The following is a 23,368-nucleotide window of genomic DNA, read 5'->3' as shown; positions in this document are numbered from 1 at the left end:
CGGAGAGGATATTACACCTCACCCTAGAGATCCTCTTCCGGCTTACTGGAGAGGTGAGAGATTCTGATGATGTCACATTACACCATTCTTATCTATGGGAATAACAGATGGACAGAACTGGAGAGGTGAGGACTCTGGAAATGTCTGTAGTGAGATTTATTAATGTGTCTCTCCATAACCAGGATTACACAGTAGTGAAGAAGACCTCTAGTGATCGCTGTCAGGACCCTGTGTCTGAGGGATGGGGAAGACCCCTGAGCCCAATCACAGGGCCTCCACCTCACCCCCTGATACATGAGGACATCAATGACCAGAAGATCCTAGAACTCGCCTACAAGATGATTGAGCTGCTGACTGGAGAGGTGACACTGCTGGGAATGCTGGGACATTATACAGTAACGCTATGAAGGGATCGGGGGATGACGGTATCATTGTATGTGTCAGGTTCCTATAAGGTGTCAGGATGTCACCGTCTATTTCTCCATGGAGGAGTGGGAGTATTTAGAAGGACACAAAGATCTGTACAAGGACGTCATGATGGAGGATCCCCAGCCCCTCACATCACCAGGTAATAGGCAGGACTAAATACACAAGGCCTATAATAATCTGTATGTAAAGAATGAATTCAGTTCCTGTATGTGTTTCCTCCAGTTCTATCCGGTGAGAGGACAACACCAGAGAGATGTCCCCGTCCTCTTCTTCCACAGGACTGTAAACAAGAAAGTCCAGATGTTCCTCAGGATCATCAGGTAGATGGAGAGAAGGTGTCATGAAATCTCCCTATGATGTGTAGAAGACGGTGAGGGTCTTCTGTTCAGTCGTGTTTTGTCCACCGGTATTAGACAATGAACAGACAGTTTATTAGAGAAGTCAGCCATTTTATGATTGGAGATTCTCTGTATGGAAATTAGATCTGTGACCCTGAGTGCAACATAAAATCAAGTTATTCAGTTTATGTTAATCAGGTTCAGTGAAAATCCACATCAGGAGAAGATAACTGAGAGCTCTGACTGACTTTGAAATAGGCATCATTGTCGGTGGTAGATTAACCAGGGCCAATGTTTTAGAAATTTCCAACTGTCGGGTTGGTGGAATTGTAAAAAAAAAATAATAAATAAAAATTCTGTTCATGGTAAAAATCCAATAAAGATGGATCTGTGAACTTAAACAACTAGTTGAGAAGGCTGTGAAGAACTGTTCTGAGTGAGGAACAAGCAGTGCACAACCAGGAAAATTGCAGCTTATTACATCGCTGGTGTCCAACTAATGTGTCCAAATACACTTTTCATTCCTCAACTGAAGTGGGATATAACTAAACAGGATAAAGCTGATTATAGACATTAGATGTTACCTGGATCTTCTCACAATTTTCTGGTAATTGAGACTGCTGGTTACAATTAAGGAGCCAACAGGTTTGATTTATACAGGAGATCTGTAGGTGTGTGATAACTATTTCACATGACTTCTCCATCTGTCTGTTACATACAATCTTTGTTTCAGGATGAAGATCTGACCCATATTAATACTACAGACACATATGCGAGGGGTGATGAGCGGTGTAAGGAGGAGATTCTTACAGATAACCACACAGGTGAGTAGTAATCACTAAATGCAGATAAGTCACAGATTCTATTGTCACTGGATTGTAGAATTATGTGTTGATCTTTTTAGGGTTGTCTTGATGTTTTTTATTTCTTAACATATTGTTTTTGTAAAGTTTCAATGGCCAAAATTGACACTTCTCAGAATGAAAATATGGGGCCAATATCTATACATTCTGCTCTGGAGTCAATCACTGTCCACAGTACAGATGTATCAGTCATTTCTGCAGTCAGCGATTGGCTGAAGTGGTCATATCTTTGGCCAAATGTGAAATCCTGGAGACTGACAGGTACTAGGCAACATTGCTCTGGCTCCTCCTGTAATGGGAGGCAGTCTTAAATACCTTCGGGTAATAAGTGACATCAGAGATCACTTCCAGATAATGGGACGTCGGCCCTTTAAGAAAGGGCGTGGCCGCGTGCGCACCCTACAGGTACTCACAGAAGAGCTGTGCATGGGCTGGAAGCAGGAGGAGGCTGCAGCAGACCCCGGGATAGAAGAGTGTGTGGAGCTGCCAGGTGAGAGGGAGGATGCCCCCGCTGGAGCCTGGGAGAGGGAGCATGCGGGAATATCGCACTAGGAACGGACAGGTGAGAGGGAGGACGCCTCCGCTGGAGCCTGGGAGCGGGACCAGATGCTACAGTACCCCCCTTATGCCCCATCCTTTTCAGGAATCTCCTAAGGAATAGAGGGGCATCAATATTCTCCTCAGGTTCCCAAGACCAAACCCCTTCCAGTCTACCAGGTACTGGGTTTTGCCTCTGACGTCCTTCTCTGCAAGGATGGCTTTTACCTCATAGATGTCCTCGTCACTGACCTGAGGAGGTGAGGTACCAACTTCAGCTATTAAGATACCTTATTGATCCGCTGGAGCACCTTGAACGGACTAATAAAACGGGAACCCAACTTGTATAAAGGCATCTTCAGACGGACCTATCTGGAAGAGAGCCATGCCTTGTCTCTGGTCTGGAAGGAGAGAGCATCTAGGCGTCTCTTGTCCGCATGACTCTTCATATAGAAGGAAGAGTGCTCCAGAGCGGACTTGGTCTGTGCCCAGATGTCGGACTTTACAAGAGTATCGGCTGCTGGATTGCCAGAGGAACACACCACGTGACATGAAACTTTGGGTTGTCTTTAATCACCAGGACCAAAGACTTGGCACATGATTATTTTAGGAGAATTCTGTCCGGGGAGGAGCTTGACCCAGTCGCTGTGGTGTTCGTTGACGAAATTGTGAAGATAGTTTGTCTGGACCTGGCTAACACACTGCACTTGGCCATTGGACTGTGGGTGATAGGCCGATGAAAAGTCCAAAGCGACATCCAGCATCTTGCAGACAGCTCTCCAGAACCATGCTGTGAACTGAAACCCCAGTCAGACACTATGTGAAGGGCTGGAATGTGTAACCGGAAGATGTGCTGGATGAACTGCTCAGCAAGGACTGGAGCGGACAGTAACCCAGTGAGTGGGGTGAAGTGGGCCATCTTGGAAAATCTGTCCACCACGACCTAGATGACAGTGCACCCAGAGGACCTCGGCAGGTCCGTGATAATGTCCATACCAATATGATGCCACGGAGAAGATGGTACCGGTAAAGGAAGCAGAGGGACTGCAGGAAGCGTCTTCAGGGTCTTATTCCAGGCACAGGAGGAAGAAGATTAAACGAATTCCAGAACATCCTGATGTAGTTTAGGCCACCAGTAATGCTGAGAGATCAGCTGCAGAGACTTCATGTGACTGACATGACCAGCCAGTCCAGAGGAGTGTACTCACCAGAGGCCGCGTTCTCTATCGGTCTCTGCGACAAACGTCTTACCGGGAGGAATTTGGTAAACATTGACTGTGGCCACCATTAACTTGGAGGGCTCTATGATGTTCTGAGGCTCCTCCTCCTGGTCCACCGACAGGAACGACCGAGACAGCGGGCGAAGAACAATGACCATCGGGCCTGTCGTGGATTCAGTCTCTGAGCCGACTGGAGGTAAGCCAGGTTCTTGTGGTCGGTATAGATGATGACAGGAAGCACAAATCCCTCCTGCAGGTATCTCCACTCCTCCAGGGCCAACTTGATTGCCAGTTCCGCTCCGATGGAGAGAGAACCCTGGAAAAGAAGCCACACGTTACTGTCTTACCGTTGGTTGTCTTCTGCGTAAAGAATGCTCTGGCACCGGACAAAGAGGCATCCACCTCAAGGATGAACTGTTTGCTGGTGTCGGGTCTATGCAATGCTTGAGCAGAAGCGAAAGCCTGTTTGAGAGACAAAAAGGATTCTGCAGCCTCTAAGGTTCATTTCTTCGGATCCTCCCCTTTGCGGGTGAGAGACGAGATGAGACGTAATAGAGACGAAAAGTGCGGGATGAATTGCTTGTAATAATTGGCGAATCTCAGGAACCACTGGATAGTCTTCAACCCATCCGGACGGGGCCACTTCAGTATGGCTGACACCTTGTCTGGATCCATCTTCAGACCGGTATCGGAGACTATGTATCTTAGGAAGGCCAAAAAGTCTGCTTGAATAGACACTTCTTGAGCTTGGCATAGAGGCGGTTCTCCCTCAACCTCTGAAAGACCAGACGAACATTCTTCTGGTGGGTAGACAGATCTGGAGAAAGAGGAGGCTGTCATCTAGGTATAGAAGCACGCAGATGTAAAGAAGGTCACGGAATATATCGTTCACAAATTCTTGGAAGACCGCAGGAGCATTAGTAAGCCCGAAAGGCATCACTCAATATTTATAGTGTCCATCCCAAATGTTGAATGCCGTCTTCCATTTGTCACCAGACCGGATACAGAACAGCTTGTATGCTCCCTGGAGATCTAGTTTAGAGAAGATCCTGGAGCCTCGAAGACTGTCAAAGAATTCCGGAATAAAGGGTGCTTTACACTTTGCGACATCGCTAGCGATCTCGTTAGTGATGTGACATGCCAGATCGCAGATAAGATTTGCCAAGATCGCACATAGGTCATTTTTGTAGCGCCGGTCACATGTGCAATCTCGGCAAATCGTATGTGCGATCTGGCATGTTACATCGCTAACGAGATCGCTAGCGATATCGTAGCGTGTAAAGCACCCTTAAGAAGCAGCACGTACTTCTTCTTAACCGTGATCTTAATCAAACCCTGATAGCCAATACAGGTTCGTAGAGACCTGTCCTTTTTCTTGACAGAGAAGCCCGCTCCTGCGGTAGAGGAGGATTTTTGAAGCCTCGGGCCAGGTTCTCCTTTACGTAATCGGACATGGCTGGGGTCTCTGCCTGCGACAGAGGGTAGATCCCCCCCACGAGGAGGGGGTCGATCCAGGGAGGTCGATGGGACAGTTATAGGGCCGATGTGGCGGCAACGTCTCAGCCTCCTTCTTACTAAAGACATCGGCGTAGGCCCAGTAGGCGGATGGCAGACCCACGCAAAAAAGGAGGGGAGCCAGCACAGCTTATGAGTGGCATGCAAAAATGAGAAAATAAAAAGTGTAATATTCACAAATTCATTCCTACTGTAACAATTCAATGAGAATTTTTGGAAATGATTGATCAATGATTTGCGCCCCCCTGCACCGTCACGGCAAATCTCTATAGGGGGATCCCTACACTATATTTATAATTTATATACGTACCATAAGGTCTCGTGTAATGTGCAGGACCATATAAGAACACCACCTACCTGAGAAATGTAAGAACCACTCCCATGCTGCAAGGACTGACAACTGCGAGTAAAAGGGCAGCTCAGATGCCAGTGTGTGTGGCAGAACCACACACACCAGCACAATTTCAGAACTGGCCCCCACAGTTCCATACCAGCAAACATGGATGAAGGGCGGAACAGCCCCAGGCAGGTGGTGCTTAAGTAATAATGCCTATGGAACAGGGGGCAGTGGCTGTATGTGAACAGGCACCAACATACATTTTGATGGCAACAGAAGGAATTTGCAAACCACACTGGGTGTGCATGGCAAGGAGGGGGTCAACCACCGACCAGCTAAACGCAAAAAAGGAGGGGAGCCAGCACTGCTTACGATTGGTATGCAAAAATGAGAAAATAAAAAGTGTAATATTCACAAATTCATTCCTACTGTAACAATTCAATGAGAATTTTTGCAAATGATTGATCAATAATTTGCGCCCCCCTGCACCGTCACGGCAAATCTCTATAGGGGGGTCCCTACACTATATTTATAATTTATATACGTACCATAAGGTCTCGTGTAATGCGCAGGACCATATAAGAACACCACCTACCTGAGAAATGTCAGAACCGCTCCCATGCTGCAAGGTCTGATAACTGCGAGTAAAAGGGCAGCTCAGGTGCCAGTGTGTGTGGCAGAACCACACACACCAGCACAATGTAGAGATTTGCCGTGACGGAGCAGGGGGGCTCAAATCATTGATCGATCATTTGTAAAAAATTTCATTGAATTGTTACAGTAGGAATTAATTTGTGAATATTACACTTTTTATTTTCTCATTGTTGCATGCCATTCATAAGCAGTGCTTGCTCCCCTCCTCTTTTCATTTAACTGGATGGCAGACGCAGTAGATTAGCTGGCGGGTGAGAAGGGCGCACCGAGGACAGACACTTATCGTAGCAGTGTGTTCCCCATCAGAGTATCTCTGCAGAGTCCCAGCCCAATACCGGCTTGTGCGATCAAAGCCATCGTAACCCCAGCAGCAGAGCATGAGCCATCCCCGACAGCACGTGAAAGTGATGCAAAGATGCCATTTGCATCTCAAGGACCCCGGTGACTACCCATATAGGCTTAGACAGAGGCTTCCCATCCATGTAGGAGATTGGGATGGGATTGGCAAGGCACCGGATTGGAATCTGATGTAGATCCACCACGGACTTCTGGATGAAGTTCCCGACAGAGCCAAAGTCCAGGAAGGCACGTTCCAGGAATTTGGTGGACCCGCAGGACAGGGACACTAGGATGTGGAGAAAAGAATAGGAGTTGACTTGACCTAGGGTGAGCTCTCCCACAGACCCTAGGCTTGGTAGTTTCCTGGCCTCGCAGGACATTCCCAAGTTAAGTGCTTAGAACTTCCACAGTTGAAGCACTCTCCTGCTGCTCGTCGAGTCTCCTGATGCAATCTGGGCTCTGTGACGCGGTCCACCTCTATGGGCTCGTGCGGGATAGTAGTGCTGGTGGGATGAGGCAACATGGGTCGCTGGAAGGTGGGTGCTAGACGCGAGGTTCTCCTCACTCAGGTAACTTTTCTGGCGCGCTTCTGGAAGTGCAAAACAAGTGTGGAAGTGCCAGGGAGATCAGGTCTTCCAGGGTGGAAGGTACATCCCGGCTGGCCAGTTCATCCTTGATCCTTCCGGACAATCCTTCCCAGAAGGCAACTACCAACGCCTTATTATGCCAGCTGAATTTGGAGGACAGGGTGCGGAATTTGATGGCGTACTGTCTCACCATGACATTTCCCTGGCCGATTTTCATGAGCAATGAGGCAGCAGAAGTGAGGCGTCCTGGCTCGTTGAATACCTTCCGGAAGGTAACTAGGAAGGAGGACAGGTGCTGGACGATTGAATCGTTCTTCATCATTCATCTATGCCAGGGCTTGTATGGTCAGATGCTACATGATCAATTCCACTTTGGAGCAATCAGTCGCCAGTTGTAGAGGTTACAGCTCGAAGTGCAAAGAGCACTGGTTCAAAATTGCTCGGCATAATCTTGGGTCTCCTCCATACAATGGTGGGGAAGCCAAGCGAGATCTGGAGAGTCATTTCGATGTCCCTACAGGATCTGGAGTAGCTGACGGAGCCGGGTTCTGCAGGGCTTACAGATGGGAGTCTACAGACAAACATGCGTCTCTGTACGTCCCCAAAGAGTAGCACTTAAGAATTCACAGAAATTGCTCAGATTTCAGAATCATTGGTAAGATAGATTGTTTTTGGCATTTTTTTTAGCAATCTAAAAATAACGCGTATTGGGAAGCAAAAGATGGACATGAGGATAGGATAATCAGATGCATTACCACTTTTGAAAATGGGTCTAAGTAGAGATGAACAGGAGTCACACAAGTGTCCTGAGCTTCTGGGCTCTCTAGTGCAGCCTTTGATTTGTTTGAAACAGGGCTTTATCAATGTGAGACATGTAATGACTGACAGCCTGCTGTCATAATCTACAGTATATGTCTCTCACTGGTAACGCCACCTTTCATTTAAAATAAGCTCTGGAGAAAGAGGAGGATAGGAGGTATGGCAAGGAACAAGGTAGGCAGAGTAGGAATACAAAGGGTTTGATGGCCAAATCACTGGAAGACACAAATCTGCAGGACAGTTGGAGAACGCAACACCCATATGAACGTGAATTTACACACTACTCACACCCACACGAAGCATGGTCAAGGATTGACTTTATGTTAGTAGACCAAAGACTCTGGCACAGGGTCAAGGATGTAGACATAGATAACATGTTTATATCCGACCACAGCCCGGTGACCTTAGACTTAAATGACAGAATACAAAGGGGCTCGGATTATATATGGAGATTTCCATCATTCTTACTCAAAGATAAAGATTTTATTAAAACATTAAAGGAGTGGTGGGAGGAATATTGCGGCACTAACAGCGGGCACGAGGAAGAGGCAATGCTATTCTGGGAAACAGCGAAAATAGTATTAAGGGGGAGACTGATGGGGCATGTAGCCAAAATCAGGAAACAGACGCAAAAACATTACCAGGAGGCAAGCACTAGTTTGAGAGAGAAATACACAAGGTACCTAGAAAACAAATCCCAAAAAGCAAAAGAAGAGTGGAAGGAAGCAAAACAAGAGTTTGACATGTGGGTAGGAAAACGAGAAGAACTAGTAAGGTCTCAGCAGGAGGCTGACTTGCACCGATTTGGCAATAAGGCAGGTAAACTGCTGGCTAACCTGGCAAAGGGAAGACGACCGTTGACGTTAATAGCTAGTATGACAAGACAGGATGGGACCAAATCGACGAATCCGCAGGAGATCAACCAGATCTTGGGGGAATACTATGCCAAACTATATAGTAAGGGGGATGAAAATTGAGAAGGAGGGAGTGGCTAAAGACATTAGGACTTGCACAAATATCCGAGGACGAACTGACTAGACTGAACGCGGACATCACAATAGAGGAAGTGCAAACAACAATAGGAGAACTGAGTATACATAAAGCACCGGGGCCTGACGGGTTCAATGGGGAATTCTATAAAGTACTAAAGGAGGAAATATCACCAACGCTGACACGTATGTTTAATAAAATGTTAGGGGGTACGGGAATGTCTAGCCACCTTAACACTGCATATATAAAACTTTTACCCAAAGGAGACAAAAATTTGGACAACCCAACGAATTATAGACCAATCTCACTAATCAACCAAGACCTTAAACTAGTGGCCAAATTGATGGCCAATCGATTAGCAGAGGTATTACCAAGGCTAATTTCTCCCGCCCAATCGGGGTTTGTAAAGGGGAGAGCAGCCGTAACAATCGTAAGAAAGGCCATGATAGTAATGGACGCCATCAGACACAGGGATCTACAAGGAGGGGAATTTCCAGCCATGATCACGTTGGATGCTGAAAATGCGTTTGATAATGTGCAGTGGCCATGGCTGGAAACAGTCCTAGATAATATGGGCTTCAGGGGAGCATTCAGAACATTTATAGGTATACTATATGCAAACCCTCAGGCAAGAGTGGCGACACCCGGATTTTTGTCACGACCCTTCTCTTTGACCAAAGGGACGAGACAGGGGTGCCCGCTGTCTCCTCTCTTGTTCAATCTAGCCATTGAGCCATTATCAAAACTGATCAATGGAGGAGACTGCTTTGAGGGCATTAACATTGGAATGGAAAAAGTACATTCAGCTCTATTCGCAGACGATATCATATTATTCATGAATAGACCACAGAATGACCTTTTAAAAACAATACAACAGAGAGATTTGGGTCTATGGCAGGTTTTAAATTGAACAAGACAAAATGTGAAATACTGTTTCTGAATGAGCGAACCATGTCATCCCTGAAAACATATGGAATAGGGGATAACATATGTGGGATACCGATAGCAAAAACCCACCTTAAATACCTGGGGATCCAGATGGGACGCCAGCCTGCCTCCATTTATGAATTAAACTTCAAACCGTTGATACAGAAAATAGAACGAGAGCTAAAGATGTGGGAGGGGCTGCCGCTATCCCTGCTAGGTAGAAACCACCTCTTAAAAATGATGAGTTTCTCGAAGCTGCTATACCCAATGCAGACTATCCCTATATTATTAAAGCATGCGGATGTAAATAGACTGAATAAAGCATTTACAAGCTTCCTATGGAAGAGAAAAAGACCAAGAATTAGGGCGGAAAAACTAATGCTACCACTGGAAAAGGGAGGAATCAAGATGCCAAATGTGAGAGGCTACAACCTTGCATGCTTGATGAGGCACGTAATAGACTGGCTGAGGAAGACAAATAGCTATTCTAACATAAAATTGGAAAGTGAGTACTGTAGACCATGGCACTTGGGGGCAATATTACACACGTCATTGGCCAATATTCCGAGGAAAATTAAGCACTCCCTGGTATGTAGAGATACAATAATGGCGTGGAAAGCAGTGAGGAAAAAGTTTAACCTGTCCTGGCGAATCTCCAAATACCTAAATATCTGGAATTTTCCGGAATTCCCAGCAGGGAGGGAAAACAAACTATTTCTAGAATGGAGAAATAAGGGGATTAGTGGGGTGAAGGATCTGCTCCATGAAATGGAACATACAGTTAGGTCCAGAAATATTTGGACAGTGACACAATTTTCGCGAGTTGGGCTCTGCATGCCACCACATTGGATTTGAAATGAAACCTCTACAACAGAATTCAAGTGCAGATTGTAACGTTTAATTTGAAGGTTTGAACAAAAATATCTGATAGAAATTGTAGGAATTGTACACATTTCTTTACAAACACTCCACATTTTAGGAGGTCAAAAGTAATTGGACAAATAAACCAAACCCAAACAAAATATTTTTATTTTCAATATTTTGTTGCGAATCCTTTGGAGGCAATCACTGCCTTAAGTCTGGAACCCATGGACATCACCAAACGCTGGGTTTCCTCCTTCTTAATGCTTTGCCAGGCCTTTACAGCCGCAGCCTTCAGGTCTTGCTTGTTTGTGGGTCTTTCCGTCTTAAGTCTGGATTTGAGCAAGTGAAATGCATGCTCAATTAGGTTAAGATCTGGTGATTGACTTGGCCATTGCAGAAGGTTCCACTTTTTTGCACTCATGAACTCCTGGGTAGCTTTGGCTGTATGCTTGGGGTCATTGTCCATCTGTACTATGAAGCGCCGTCCGATCAACTTTGCGGCATTTGGCTGAATCTGGGCTGAAAGTATATCCCGGTACACTTCAGAATTCATCCGGCTACTCTTGTCTGCTGTTATGTCATCAATAAACACAAGTGACCCAGTGCCATTGAAAGTTATGCATGCCCATGCCATCACGTTGCCTCCACCATGTTTTACAGAGGATGTGGTGTGCCTTAGATCATGTGCCGTTCCCTTTCTTCTCCAAACTTTTTTCTTCCTATCATTCTGGTACAGGTTGATCTTTGTCTCATCTGTCCATAGAATACTTTTCCAGAACTGAGCTGGCTTCATGAGGTGTTTTTCAGTCAATTTAACTCTGGCCTGTCTATTTTTGGAATTGATGAATGGTTTGCATCTAGATGTGAACCCTTTGTATTTACTTTCATGGAGTCTTCTCTTTACTGTTGACTTAGAGACAGATACACCTACTTCACTGAGAGTGTTCTGGACTTCAGTTGATGTTGTGAACGGGTTCTTCTTCACCAAAGAAAGTATGCGGCGATCATCCACCACTGTTGTCATCCGTGGACGCCCAGGCCTTTTTGAGTTCCCAAGCTCACCAGTCAATTCCTTTTTTCTCAGAATGTACCCGACTGTTGATTTTGCTACTCCAAGCATGTCTGCTATCTCTCTGATGGATTTTTTCTTTTTTTTCAGCCTCAGGATGTTCTGCTTCACCTCAATTGAGAGTTCCTTAGACCGCATGTTGTCTGGTCACAGCAACAGCTTCCAAATACAAAACCACACAACTGTAATCAACCCCAGACCTTTTAACTACTTCATTGATTACAGGTTAACGAGGGAGACGCCTTCAGAGTTAATTGTAGCCCTTAGAGTCCCTTGTCCAATTACTTTTGGTCCCTTGAAAAAGAGGAGGCTATGCATTACAGAGCTATGATTCCTAAACCCTTTCTCCGATTTGGATGTGAAAAATTTCATATTGCAGCTGGGAGTGTGCACTCTCAGCCCATATTATATATATATAATTGTATTTCTGAACATGTTTTTGTAAACAGCTAAAATAACAAAACTTGTGTCACTGTCCAAATATTTCTGGACCTAACTGTTGGTGGTTGACCCTTGAGGAGATGGTGAACAGGTACGGGCTTTCCCCATTCCAAATCATACAATACAAACAGGTGGAAAAGGGAATAATGGGACTATTGAGGGATGTTAGAAAAGAACAGGTAATGAATGAAATGGACCAATTTATAATGAAGGATAGACCGGAGATTACTATCTCCTCCCTGTACAAAGATCTGAGAACAGCACTGGTACCACTGAACTCTGACCAGGTCTGGGGAGCGTGGGCACGACAACTAAAAGATACAGAGGCAGGGGAAAAGATACGGCAGGGATGGATGAGGATGAGGAAGGAGGTGATTAATGAGGGCTGGAGGGACACACAGTTTAGATTAATGCACAGAGCAATTTATGGTTTTAACATCCCCACCAAGCAGACTATGAATAAAATAGAACATTGCCCCAAATGTAAACAGCCGAAAACGGACTTATACCACGGGATTTGGCAGTGCCCAGAAAGTCAGAAATTTTGGGGAAAAATGAAGACACTTATAGAAAAAGTATGGGAAGTGGAAATGGAACTAGACCCATTGTTATGGATTTTCCACCACAGGACTAAAGAAAAGGAAGGAGGAGGAGATACACGGGGGACCACGATTCCAAGACTCTTTCATAATATTGCTATGATAGGGAAAAAGGCCCTACTACACAGATGGCTCGAGGAATCTGTTCCATCAGAGGAGGAGGTGGTCAATCAGATTAAAAAGCTGCTCAATATTGAACAGTTGGAAGCCGAAAGAAATAAGGACGAACTAACGGGAAACTTTTTTAAAAAATGGAAGAGATTTATAGTACAACAGTATGGAGTTGCAGAAATACGGAAAGTGGTATCTCCTTTCACTAATACGGAATGGTATCTACTGGAAGACTTGTAAGGCACATTAGGAAAGCTGAAAATACACACGCAGTAGAGACACAACAGTAGGGCGAGACGAGGGTTTCAGAGAAATAGGGCTTCAAACGGGAATCAGAATATAGAGGAGCTGTGTGTTCTTTCGCAACTTATACCTGGTGTTCTGTGTATTAAAAATGTTGGGGGGGATAAAGTGGGAATAAAAGAGGGTGGGTTAAGACAAGGGTGGGTAAATTGGTAAGGTGAATTTATTCTTGTTCAAATGTTAGACATATTGTAATAATTCTGAAAAATGCAATAAAAATTTATGTTTAAAAAAAAAATAAGCTCTGGAGGCAGATTCTCTGGGAGATTTGTGTCCGACCTATAAATTTTAACAGCTCCTTTATATATTAAGAAAAACATGAAGTCCTCTTAAATAAGAAATTGCATTGCAGATATCAGGGTATCATTTCATGATTCCTCCTGAAGAGTTCCGTTTAATAACACAGGTCTGCAAGTATAAAATTGATTGAAAAGTAAGAGGTGAAATATATATGTGTGTACATATGTATGTGTGTGTATATATATATATATATATATATATATATATATATACACATACATACATACATACATACATGAACACACACACACATATATATGCTTTTGATCTCTGAACTCAAAAATATCTAAGAAAAATTCCATCGTATACAGTTTTTCCAAAAACTCCATAGAATTTTTCTTGCACCATACTTTGACTGTTTTGTGTCGCCATTGGTGGATGATTTTGATGTCATTGGTTAGAATTTAATGGATGCTGTGCTCAGAGTGTCCATGGCATCCTATCATAGCATGTCTTCCATTTTACCTCAGCAGTATAAGAAATTAAAACTGCGTTGTGATTGGTTGTTATAGGCAGTAAAGACAGATTATTTTTAGACAGAGTTTATAAGAGTGTGGTGTTGTGCTTACCACAATTCTTTTCCGTATTAAGTGGTTGTGGTGGATTGCATATGTTTCTAACAGCATGGTCAAAATGGCAACCAGGGCGCATCATAATTTACCCGAAAACTGTTTGCTACATTTGGGGTCGTTTCTTAGTGAAGAAACAACGAAGGCATATTACAGACTTTATAGGAAAACTGTATTATACATACATTTAGTGTAAAATTAGGTTATCAGGACAAGTCGTGGGCTCCACATGTAGTATGTTCCGTTTATGTAGAAGAACTCCGACAGTGGTCTAAACGTAAGAGAGCATGTTTTCATTTTGGCGTGCCTATGGTCTGGAGGTAAATATATACTTAGACCTCCCGTCAGCAATTCGCTCCATGCCTTGTGGTCCAGGAAAAATTGTCTCTTTACCGCCGGAAAAGTTTAAAGATACACCTGAAGATTCAGAAGCAGGATTCTGACAGAGACTTTCACGCTAGTCCCAATGAGCCACACCTTTTTTTCACAGCTCAAATGAAATTATTTAGTCAGGGACTTGAACCTTTCTAAACATTCTGCAGAACGTTTAGGCTCTAGACTAAAGGAAACCTACTAGCTTCCAGATACCCATTTTTCATGGTACAGAAGCAAAGAAAAGGAATTCCTTTCATAATTTTCTCAAGACTGTGCTCTAAGGTATTGCAGTCAGTTTCCGAGGCTGCTGGAAAAATGTAACATTGAGTCATCCAAAAAAAAAAATTCTGAAAGCTGTGCTACTGCACAATGGCTTCAGCGCCTGTAGGGAATTCTGTGCACTTAATAGAAAGCTATGACAATTAATATATAATATTTATTCACTTATATAGCGCTATTAATTCCACAGCGCTTTACATACATAGACAACACTGTCCCCATTGGGGCTCACAATCTAGACTTTATTCTCAAGAAACTTAACTACGAGGATGAAGGATGGTCAATATGTGATGATCTGAATCTCTCTTTGATCCTTGGACAGCAAGAAGGATACACAAAATATCAATGCTTTTTGTGTGATTGAGACAGCCGGGATAGAACTCCTCACTGGAGCCAAACTGTTGGCCACTGAGAACATCTTTGCAACCTGGACTCAAGGACATGCTGTAAGTTGCTGGGTTAGTAATGGGAGTGTTTGATAGACACCTATCCATTACTAACCCTGGGCTTGATGCCAGCTGTCGATACACAGCTGACATCAATTGGAAACGTATTACCTTGATTGCCGCCACACCAGGGCAGTCAGGAGGAGCCTGGAAAATTGCCAGAATTGGGGCATCTAGTAGATGTGCCACTTCTGGGGGTGGCTGTTCTGCTATTTTCAGGTTGGGAGAGGCCAAATAACCATGGGCCTTCCTTCCCAGGGTGATAATACCACCCCGATCTGTCTGCTTTAGCTTGGCTGATAATGTAAAATAGGGCAGAGCCCATGCTGTTTTTTGAAATTTGTTTAAATAATTTAAAAAAGCCATGGAATCCCCTCCATTTTTTTTTTTAACCAATAATTTTTATTTTTTTTTTTACATATCATAACATAAACATGAGATAGACATTAATCACAATTGGGTCATAATAACATTATGTTCTTTTGTGTTATCTCTCTTTAAACCATAAATCAAGAACCTTGAACTTCCCTAATATTCCCTCAAACCCACGCAGCTAGCTTCTTTTCTGACTTTATAGAGGTGGTCCACTCCACCCCGGAAATACCAACTCCCATTCTTTATGTCTAACAGCATAGGTTCTTCTTCCTTCTAATTATCTATGGGTACTTTCAACTTTCCCAACGAGCCATTTATGTCCTCCAGTAAATACCAAGTCGTTGATCTAAATGGTGTCATGTAGTTAATTATTTCTGTTTCAGTGTGATAGCGCAGCAAAAATGCCCTCCATTTTGTTATAAATGTTTTAATTCCTTGCTCCTTACTTCGTTCTGCCTCCCGCCAGTCTAGATTGAGTAAGGCTTTAAGCTGCCCGATAATCTCGCCAAATTCAGGTAGCCGGTCATCTAGCCAGTGCTTTAGGATTAATCGTTTAACCATTAGGCATATAGAGTGAAACAAAATTGGACTAGCTCCCCCTCCCTCCATAGATTTCTCACCCTCGCCTGACTCACAGTGGAATAGGTATCTCAGTGGACTCAGAGGTATGTTTTTCTTCCACAACCTCTCCGCCATATTTCTTATGTTTTCCCATAAAGCTCTTACTGTTGGGCAGTCCCAAAGACCATGGAAAAGATCTGCATCTCTGAGCTTACATTTTGGGCAGTGTATTTTGCGATCCCTCATTGCCGCTGACGCCGGTATGTTGAATGCTATGATTGCCCTGTGCATAATTTGGAACTGCGTATCCCTCCACACCTCGCTCAGTACACTTTTCCCCAAGATTCTCCATCCATCTAAAATTTGTTGTCCTATCTCCATACCTGTCCCTCCCAATTGCTGCACCCAACTTTTAAAAATTTGATCTGGCTCTTTCTGGATAAAAATCCCTTTGAACCATCTATATAATGCTGTTATGGTTGTTTTTTCTTCCATGGGAAGAAGAAAGTCGTCCATGACATTATTACACGTTTCTTCCTCGACCCGCACCAGTAGGGACATTACCAATCCCTTTATTTGCCCGTATTGTAGCGCCTGGTGTGCCCTCAGCCCAAATTTATCTACTATGTCCTGTTGCCTCATCCATCTGTTTTCTTCCTTATGAAGTAAATGTGCCACCTTTTGTATCCTTTTTTCCCTCCACTCCTGTAACAAGCTGTTTTCCCTCAAAGCCGTGAAGGTGGGATTCCCCCATAATGGCAAATGCTTGGAAATTCGCCATGATAGTTTTAACTTCCTCCTTATTTCTTTCCACGCTGCAATTGTATCTCGGAAGATCACTGTTTGCTTGATTTTAGTGGGAAGGAGACCCTGTGTTGTATGTAAGAGTGCTACTATGTTCCACGGGTGAGCATACGCTTTTTCCAATTCCACATCCGAATGCCAAGTAGTATCTTTCAACCAATCCACTATATGTCTGGCCATACAAACTAGATTGTACCCCAGTATATTTGGTAAATTTGTGCCTCCTTCCTCCTTGGCCATCATAAGGGTTTGCAGATTTATTCGGGGGCGACGACCTTTCCATATGAATTTTCTAATTGCTACTTCTATTTTCCGTATGTCGTTATGCTTTAGCAACATTGGGATGGTTTGTAAGGGATATAGTAGTTTTGAGATAGTCGTCATCTTCAATAGGTGTATCCTCCCCAGGAGACTAAGAGGTAGGTTCTGACATCTCTCCAACTCTGTGATTATTTTAGTTATTACCGGGGGGAAATTCAAATTATACACCCAATCTATTTTCCGCCCCATTTTTATACCCAAGTATTTTATGCTTTTTTTGGCTAAGGGGATATCGCACACTTTTTCACCTTTGTTTTTCTGTTCATCTCTTTCCCTAAGATAAAGTACCTCGCACTTCGCTTTATTTAACACAAACCCAGAAAAAGTACCAAACTCATCCAACAAGTCTAGTACCCTCGGCAAGTCTCTCTCCACTTCGGCCATAAAAAGTATAATGTCATCTGCAAAGTATGCAGCTTTTAGAGTTTTGCTCCCTATCTTAATTCCTTTGTATGGTCCATGTTGTTCTAGTAACCGTGCCAATGGTTCCAATGCCAGGTCAAAGAGTAGAGGAGACAATGGGCACCCTTGGCGGGTCCCCTTTTGCAACGAGAAAACGCTCAACAAGGGGCCCGGTATTTGCACTCTTGCCAGCGGGTTGGTGTAAATCGCTCTTATATAGGCTCTGAACTGACCTTCCAAGCCCATCTTGTCCAATACTTTTTCCAACCAGCCCCACTGCACATTGTCGAACGCCTTCTCCGCATCCAGAGTCACCAGCGCCGGCTTCCCTCTCTCCTCCACATCCTTGCCTACGGCGTCGATCGCCAACAGCGTCCGCCTGATATTTGTAACTGCGCTTCTCCCTTTAATGAAACCAACCTGCGCCGGAGCTACTATTGCTGGCAGGACTTCTGCTAGTCTATTCGCCATAATTTTGGAAATTATTTTTATATCTTGGTTGATGAGGGAAATTGGCCTATATGATGCTGGGTTTTCCGGATTTTTCCCGTCTTTCGGTATGAGGTTAATATGTGCTAGATTTGACCCCTCTATTAGATTACCACCCTGTAATAAATCATTATACCATTTTGTTAGTATTGGGGTTATCGTGCTGGGCCATGGCTTTATAAAAGTCCCCTGTATACCCGTTCGGACCCGGAGATTTCCCCGACGGCAAAGACTTTAATGGCCACCTGGACCTCTCCTTCTGTGACAAGTCTATTTAAATCACTTAGTTGTTCCGCTGTTAGTCTAGGATGATTTCTTCTCTCAAGAAAGGCATTACCGCCTCGCTCCCCAGCCTCCTCTTGGGTGTAAAGTTTTGAATAAAAGCTTTGTAATTCACTAACTATCTCTACTGGGTCAGTAACAATATTCCCATCTCTCCTTTTTAGCTTTAGGATAGTGCTCCTAGTTTGCCGCCCCTTAGCTAAATTAGCTAGAAGTTTACCCGCCTTATCGCCAAAATGCCGCATATCTATGTCTAGTTGTGTTTTCCTCATGAGTTCTCGTTTTTCTGCCCACATATCAAAGTTCTTTTTGGCTTGTTTCCATTTTTCTCTAGTTTTTATTGAAGCATCACTCAAGAATTATGTATACGCAGCACGTAATTGGGCACTTGTGGTATTAAACTTTGCATTCACTTGCTTTTTAAGCCCAAACACTCGTGCCATCAAGTGCCCTCTCATTACCGCCTTTCCAGCCTCCCAATATAGCTGCGGCTTCATCTCCTCTGACGCATTGTGGTATTCAAAGTCACTCCACCACCCCTGCATTACTGTTACAAACTGCTGATCCCTAAGCAAAAAGGAGGGGAACCTCCAAATAAAGTCAGTACCCCTAGGATAATGGTCAGCTAAGTCTAATGATATCGGCGCATGGTCGGATATTACCATGTCTTCTATCTTAGCCCCCCTGCATCTATCCATCAAATCACTACTCGTCAACAGATAGTCAATTCTAGATCATGTTTGATGCGGGTTCGAATAGAAAGAATACTCTCTTTCGCTCGGGAACTCTTTTCTCCATATGTCTACCAGACTTGGATCTGCCACCAGCTCCGACAGGGGTGTTGGTCTGTTCCTACGCTCTGTATGGCCATCTTTTGTTTCTTTTCTATCCTCTACCAGCGAAGACACTGAATTAAAGTCTCCTCAAACAACTGTCTTTTGTCCTTCTCCCTGGAGCAATCTTACCCTCAATTTAGCATAGAAGGGCCTCTGTTCAGTGTTTGGTGCATATACATTATGAATTGTCAGTGTGCCCTCCACCCCCTCTAATGTGAGCGCCATCCACCTGCCCTACGAGTCCCGCTCCACTCCTTTAATCTTGTATGCTAAATTTTTATGCATCAGAATGAGTACCCCTGCTTTCCTCCCTTCTGATGGTGACCCCACTACCTCTCCCACCCACATTTTCTTCATCCTGAAAAAGTCCTCCTTCCTCAAGTGGGTTTCCTGTAGTAGCGCTAAGTCTGCCTTTAACTTTTTGAGATGTCTTAATACCATCATACGCTTTCCTGGCGCTTTCAACCCTTTAACATTCCATGAGATGACCTTCATATTATGTGATTGGTATTTCTGGGCTACTTATGCATCTGGTATTCCCTTTGGTGGGTGAACGTCCCCCGCGGTTTCTTATTTTTCTATATTCGTGCTGCTGTGTGATTCCCCCTTTTAACTCCTCCCATTGACAATATACCCCAAATGCTACTACAACTATCAATAATATCACAAACTTTAACATTGCAAACAAATACCAATGTGTCTTAGTACTCCTTTTTTTCTGGCTTTGCATCCCACCTCTCTACGCTCCCCCCCCCGACCTTGTGTAACATGGTTAGGTAAGGCGAAGGAGAGAGGAAAAAAAAAAAAATAAGGGGGAGGGAAATCCCTCCACCCATCTTCTCTCCTCCTCCCTCCCATCAAAAAGTCCAAAAATGTGAACCCCCTCTCACGTGTCCTTGCATTTTTCTTCTCTACCGCTTCTATCCACCGAGTCCATGTTAGCCGTTCTCATCTCGTTGGTTTGGACTTCTCCACCTGCTTACTCTCTTTTTGGCTGGTGTCACCCTTATGGAAAGTCTTAGGAGGTCTTTGCCTTTGCGTCTTTGGCGATAAACTGTTGAGGCTTGGTCGGTCTCCGTCCTCCGAAGCTTGTTCTTTTCCTCTGAGTTGGTCTGGCGATGATCTTTTTGCCTGCCGTTCCTCACTTTCCTTCTCTAAGAGAGAGTCTATGTAGAGCTCTGCAGCTTTAAGGTCTTGGAAGTTTTTTGTTGTGCCATCCGTGCACCATATTTTCAAGGTGGCCGGGTAGATCAGTTGAAATTGCACCTTGTTCCTATATAATTTGGTGCAGCTCGCACTGAACATTCTGTGTCGCTTAGTAACCTCCACTGAGAAGTCATTAAAAAGGACAATTTTGTAACCCTGGAACATCAGGGGTTGTTTACGCTCCGAAAGGCTCTTATTATGTCCTCTTTATCATTAAAGTCTAGGTATTTTTCTGGGCCCAGCTTTATCTGTGGTTATTCTTGGCGGTTCCACTCTATGCGCTCTTTCCACTCTTCTCTTAGGTTCCAGACCCAGGGAGGATGGAAGGTCATCCTCAAAGATTCTTTGCAGCTGCCTTTGCTGTATTGTTTCTGGGAGACCCACTAACCGCAAATTGTTCCTGCGGGATCTATTTTCCAGGTCTTCTATCCGATCCAGCAGGATGTGCACATTTTTTTCCAAGAGATCCACATCCCTACTCCTTTGCTCAATCTCATCCTCTAGTCTGCTCACACGGCATTCTGCTTCATCCAGTCTGGCACCTTGTTGCCCAACTTCATCTGTTAACCCTTTCAGGGCATCTTGAATTGCTGAGGCTATGATCGGGGCTATTTCTGCCTTTAAATATTTTGCAACCTCCTGGGCCATGTCTTTATAATTTATTACTACAGGTCCAGTTGAAGAAACTCTTGTTTGTTTTTGTATGCCATGTGCTACTCCATGTGCTTCACTCTCTCCACTTTTACTTTCGTTTTCACAGTCCTGCATAGGCAGTGTGTCAGGAGCAGCAATACAGTGTTTGTCATGGTCTGCAGACTCTTGCTCTGTCTCTACACTCCTTTCCATGCCTGGATCTGCATTTTTATCGGGTGGTTCTTCCTGCCCCAGGATTTGTGCTGTGCTGTGCTCCAGGTCTCCTTCATCTCCCATGCCTCCTGTGGCCCTCCATTACATCAGTGCAGCTTACCTCTTTGTCATGCAGAGTGGGATCACTCACTGCAGCTTCCCTTATCTCCTGTCTCCTGCCGTGTGCATCAGGAGCTGCCTGCACGCCTGACTGCCAACAGCCCTCTGCCATCTTTGAAGTTTCCCACGCCACTGGCTCTGTTATCTCTCTCTGCGCTCCCACGCCGCTCCGGAGGACATACCGCTCCATCGCTTGGCCGGTAAGCTGATCAGCTGTTCCAGTGCCTTATCTGTGTGGGGGATTCTCGGTATTTGCTGTGTGAGGGGTGATTTTCGGTCAGGGTACTGCAGAGCTCCTCACTTTCACTCCTCTTCAGCCAGCGCAGGAACAGGAAGTGGAATCCCCTCCATTTTTAAAGAAGTTGTCCAGTTACCAAAACTGATTTTTTTTTTCTGATAAATCTTGCTAATATGTGCCCCTCAACACATCTATTATGTTTTTTCAGCAAAATTACCTTTCATTGTGCACTAGCAGAACACGGTCATTGCTGGCTCCAGCTCTGATGGGGTTAATCTCTCCTCTGACTTCCTGTGTTCAGTTCCTACAAGTCCCAGAATTCTTTGTGGCTCTAGGGCGGTGTCTAGCTTATCTAACACACCCATTGTGTCTAATACACCCACTCTGCTCCCACCCAAACCCTCCTCCCTGCCTCTTCCCAGTGGATGCACTGAGATCAATTACACAGAGACAGCAGCACCTTTACACAGCCAGGGGAAGAAAGTGTGTGTGCGTATATACAGTGTGTGTGTGAATATACAGTGTGTGTGTATATACAGTGTGTGTGCGTATATACAGTGTGTGTGTGAATATACAGTGTGTGTGTACATATACAGTGTGTGAGTGAGTGTGTATGTGTATGTCATACTCACCTGTCTGCAGGGTCCATGCCTGCTTCCAGCCCCTGTCCCAGTCCCGCCGCTTCGGCTGTGTGCAGTCTCCCCGGGGCACGCACGAAGCTTGCAGGACCTGGCCGTGGATCACCTGATGCAGTCACCTGACGCATCAGCTGATCGTAGTCTCGCCGGCTTTTTCGGCCGGCTATCAGCTGATCCTGCCGTCAGGGGACTTCATCAGCTGATTACCGGCAGCTGCTGCAGTGATGGGCCAGGATCAGACTCTCATCCCATCACTCCAGGAGCTGCCGGTAATCACCACAGCACATACGTGAGTATGTATTTTTTTTTTTTGCACTGATGCATCAGCTGATTGTATAAAAGCCGATTATACAATCAGCTGATGTGTGATGGGATTCAGGCACTTGATCCTGACACATCATCTGATCGCTTTGCCTTCCAGCAAACCGATCAGATGATATTGGATCCGGATTGGACGGCGCGGGACCCTGACCCAGGATTACTGCGGAGGGGGGGGTTCTTTATTTCAATAAAGATGGAGTCACTAATTGTGTTGTGTTTTATTTCTAATAAAAATATTTTTCTGTGTGTTGTGTTTTTTTTTTTATCATTACTAGAAATTCATGGTGGCCATGTCTAATATTGGCGTGACACCATGAATTTCGGGCTTAGGGCTAGCTGATAATATACAGCTAGCCCTAACTCCATTATTACCCGGCTAGCCACCCGGCTTCAGGGCAGCTGGAAGAGTTGGATACAGCGCCAGAAGATGGCGCTTCTATGAAAGCGCCATTTTCTGGGGTGGCTGCGGACTGCAATTCGCAGTGGGGGTGCCCAGAAAGCATGGGCACCCTGCACTGTGGATTCCAATCCCCAGCTGCCTAGTTGTACCCGGCTGGACACCAAAATTAGGCGAAGCTCACGTCATTTTTTTTTTAAAATTATTTCATGAAATTCATGAAATAATTAAAAAAAAAAGGGCTTCTCTATATTTTTGGTTCCCAGCCGGGTAGAAATAGGCAGCTGGGGGTTGGGGGCAGCCCGTACCTGCCTGCTGTACCCGGCTAGCATACAAAATATGGCGAAGCCCACGTCATTTTTTTTTTCTCTTTTTTGGCAAAAAACTGCATTCAGTCCTGGATGGAGTATGCTGAGCCTTGTAGTTCTGCAGCTGCTGTCTGCTCTCCTGCATACACTAGTGAATGGAGGATGCTGAGCCTTGTAGTTCTGCAGCTGCTGTCTGCTCTCATGCATACACTAGTGAAGTTATGTACTAGTAAAACAACTCCCATGTCAGGAGCCAAAATTGGGAAAGATTTGTTTTGCCGAATCCATTGCAGGGTTAATGGTGTTCTCAGAT

The 23,368-nt window shown here is 44.6% G+C and overlaps 1 protein-coding gene across 1 annotated transcript in view; it reads left to right on the top strand.

Moving 5' to 3' along the window:
* The first annotated feature begins 450 nt into the window (after positions 1 to 450).
* The window catches only part of LOC142311937 (uncharacterized), a 34,721-nt gene continuing 11,803 nt past the window's right edge, over positions 451 to 23,368 (top strand). Inside the window, exons 1-3 of the mRNA XM_075350807.1 lie at positions 451 to 568; positions 652 to 749; positions 1,501 to 1,591. Coding sequence (XP_075206922.1) covers positions 484 to 568; positions 652 to 749; positions 1,501 to 1,591 — 274 coding nt within the window. The 5' untranslated portion in view covers positions 451 to 483. The remainder of the gene's footprint in view (positions 569 to 651; positions 750 to 1,500; positions 1,592 to 23,368) is intronic.

The sequence above is a fragment of the Anomaloglossus baeobatrachus genome, chromosome 5, assembly GCF_048569485.1.
Source record: "Anomaloglossus baeobatrachus isolate aAnoBae1 chromosome 5, aAnoBae1.hap1, whole genome shotgun sequence".
In the NCBI taxonomy this organism is placed as follows: Eukaryota; Metazoa; Chordata; class Amphibia; order Anura; family Aromobatidae; genus Anomaloglossus; species Anomaloglossus baeobatrachus.
Note: the sequence above shows the minus strand (reverse complement) of the source record. Positions and strands in the feature narration are given on the sequence as shown.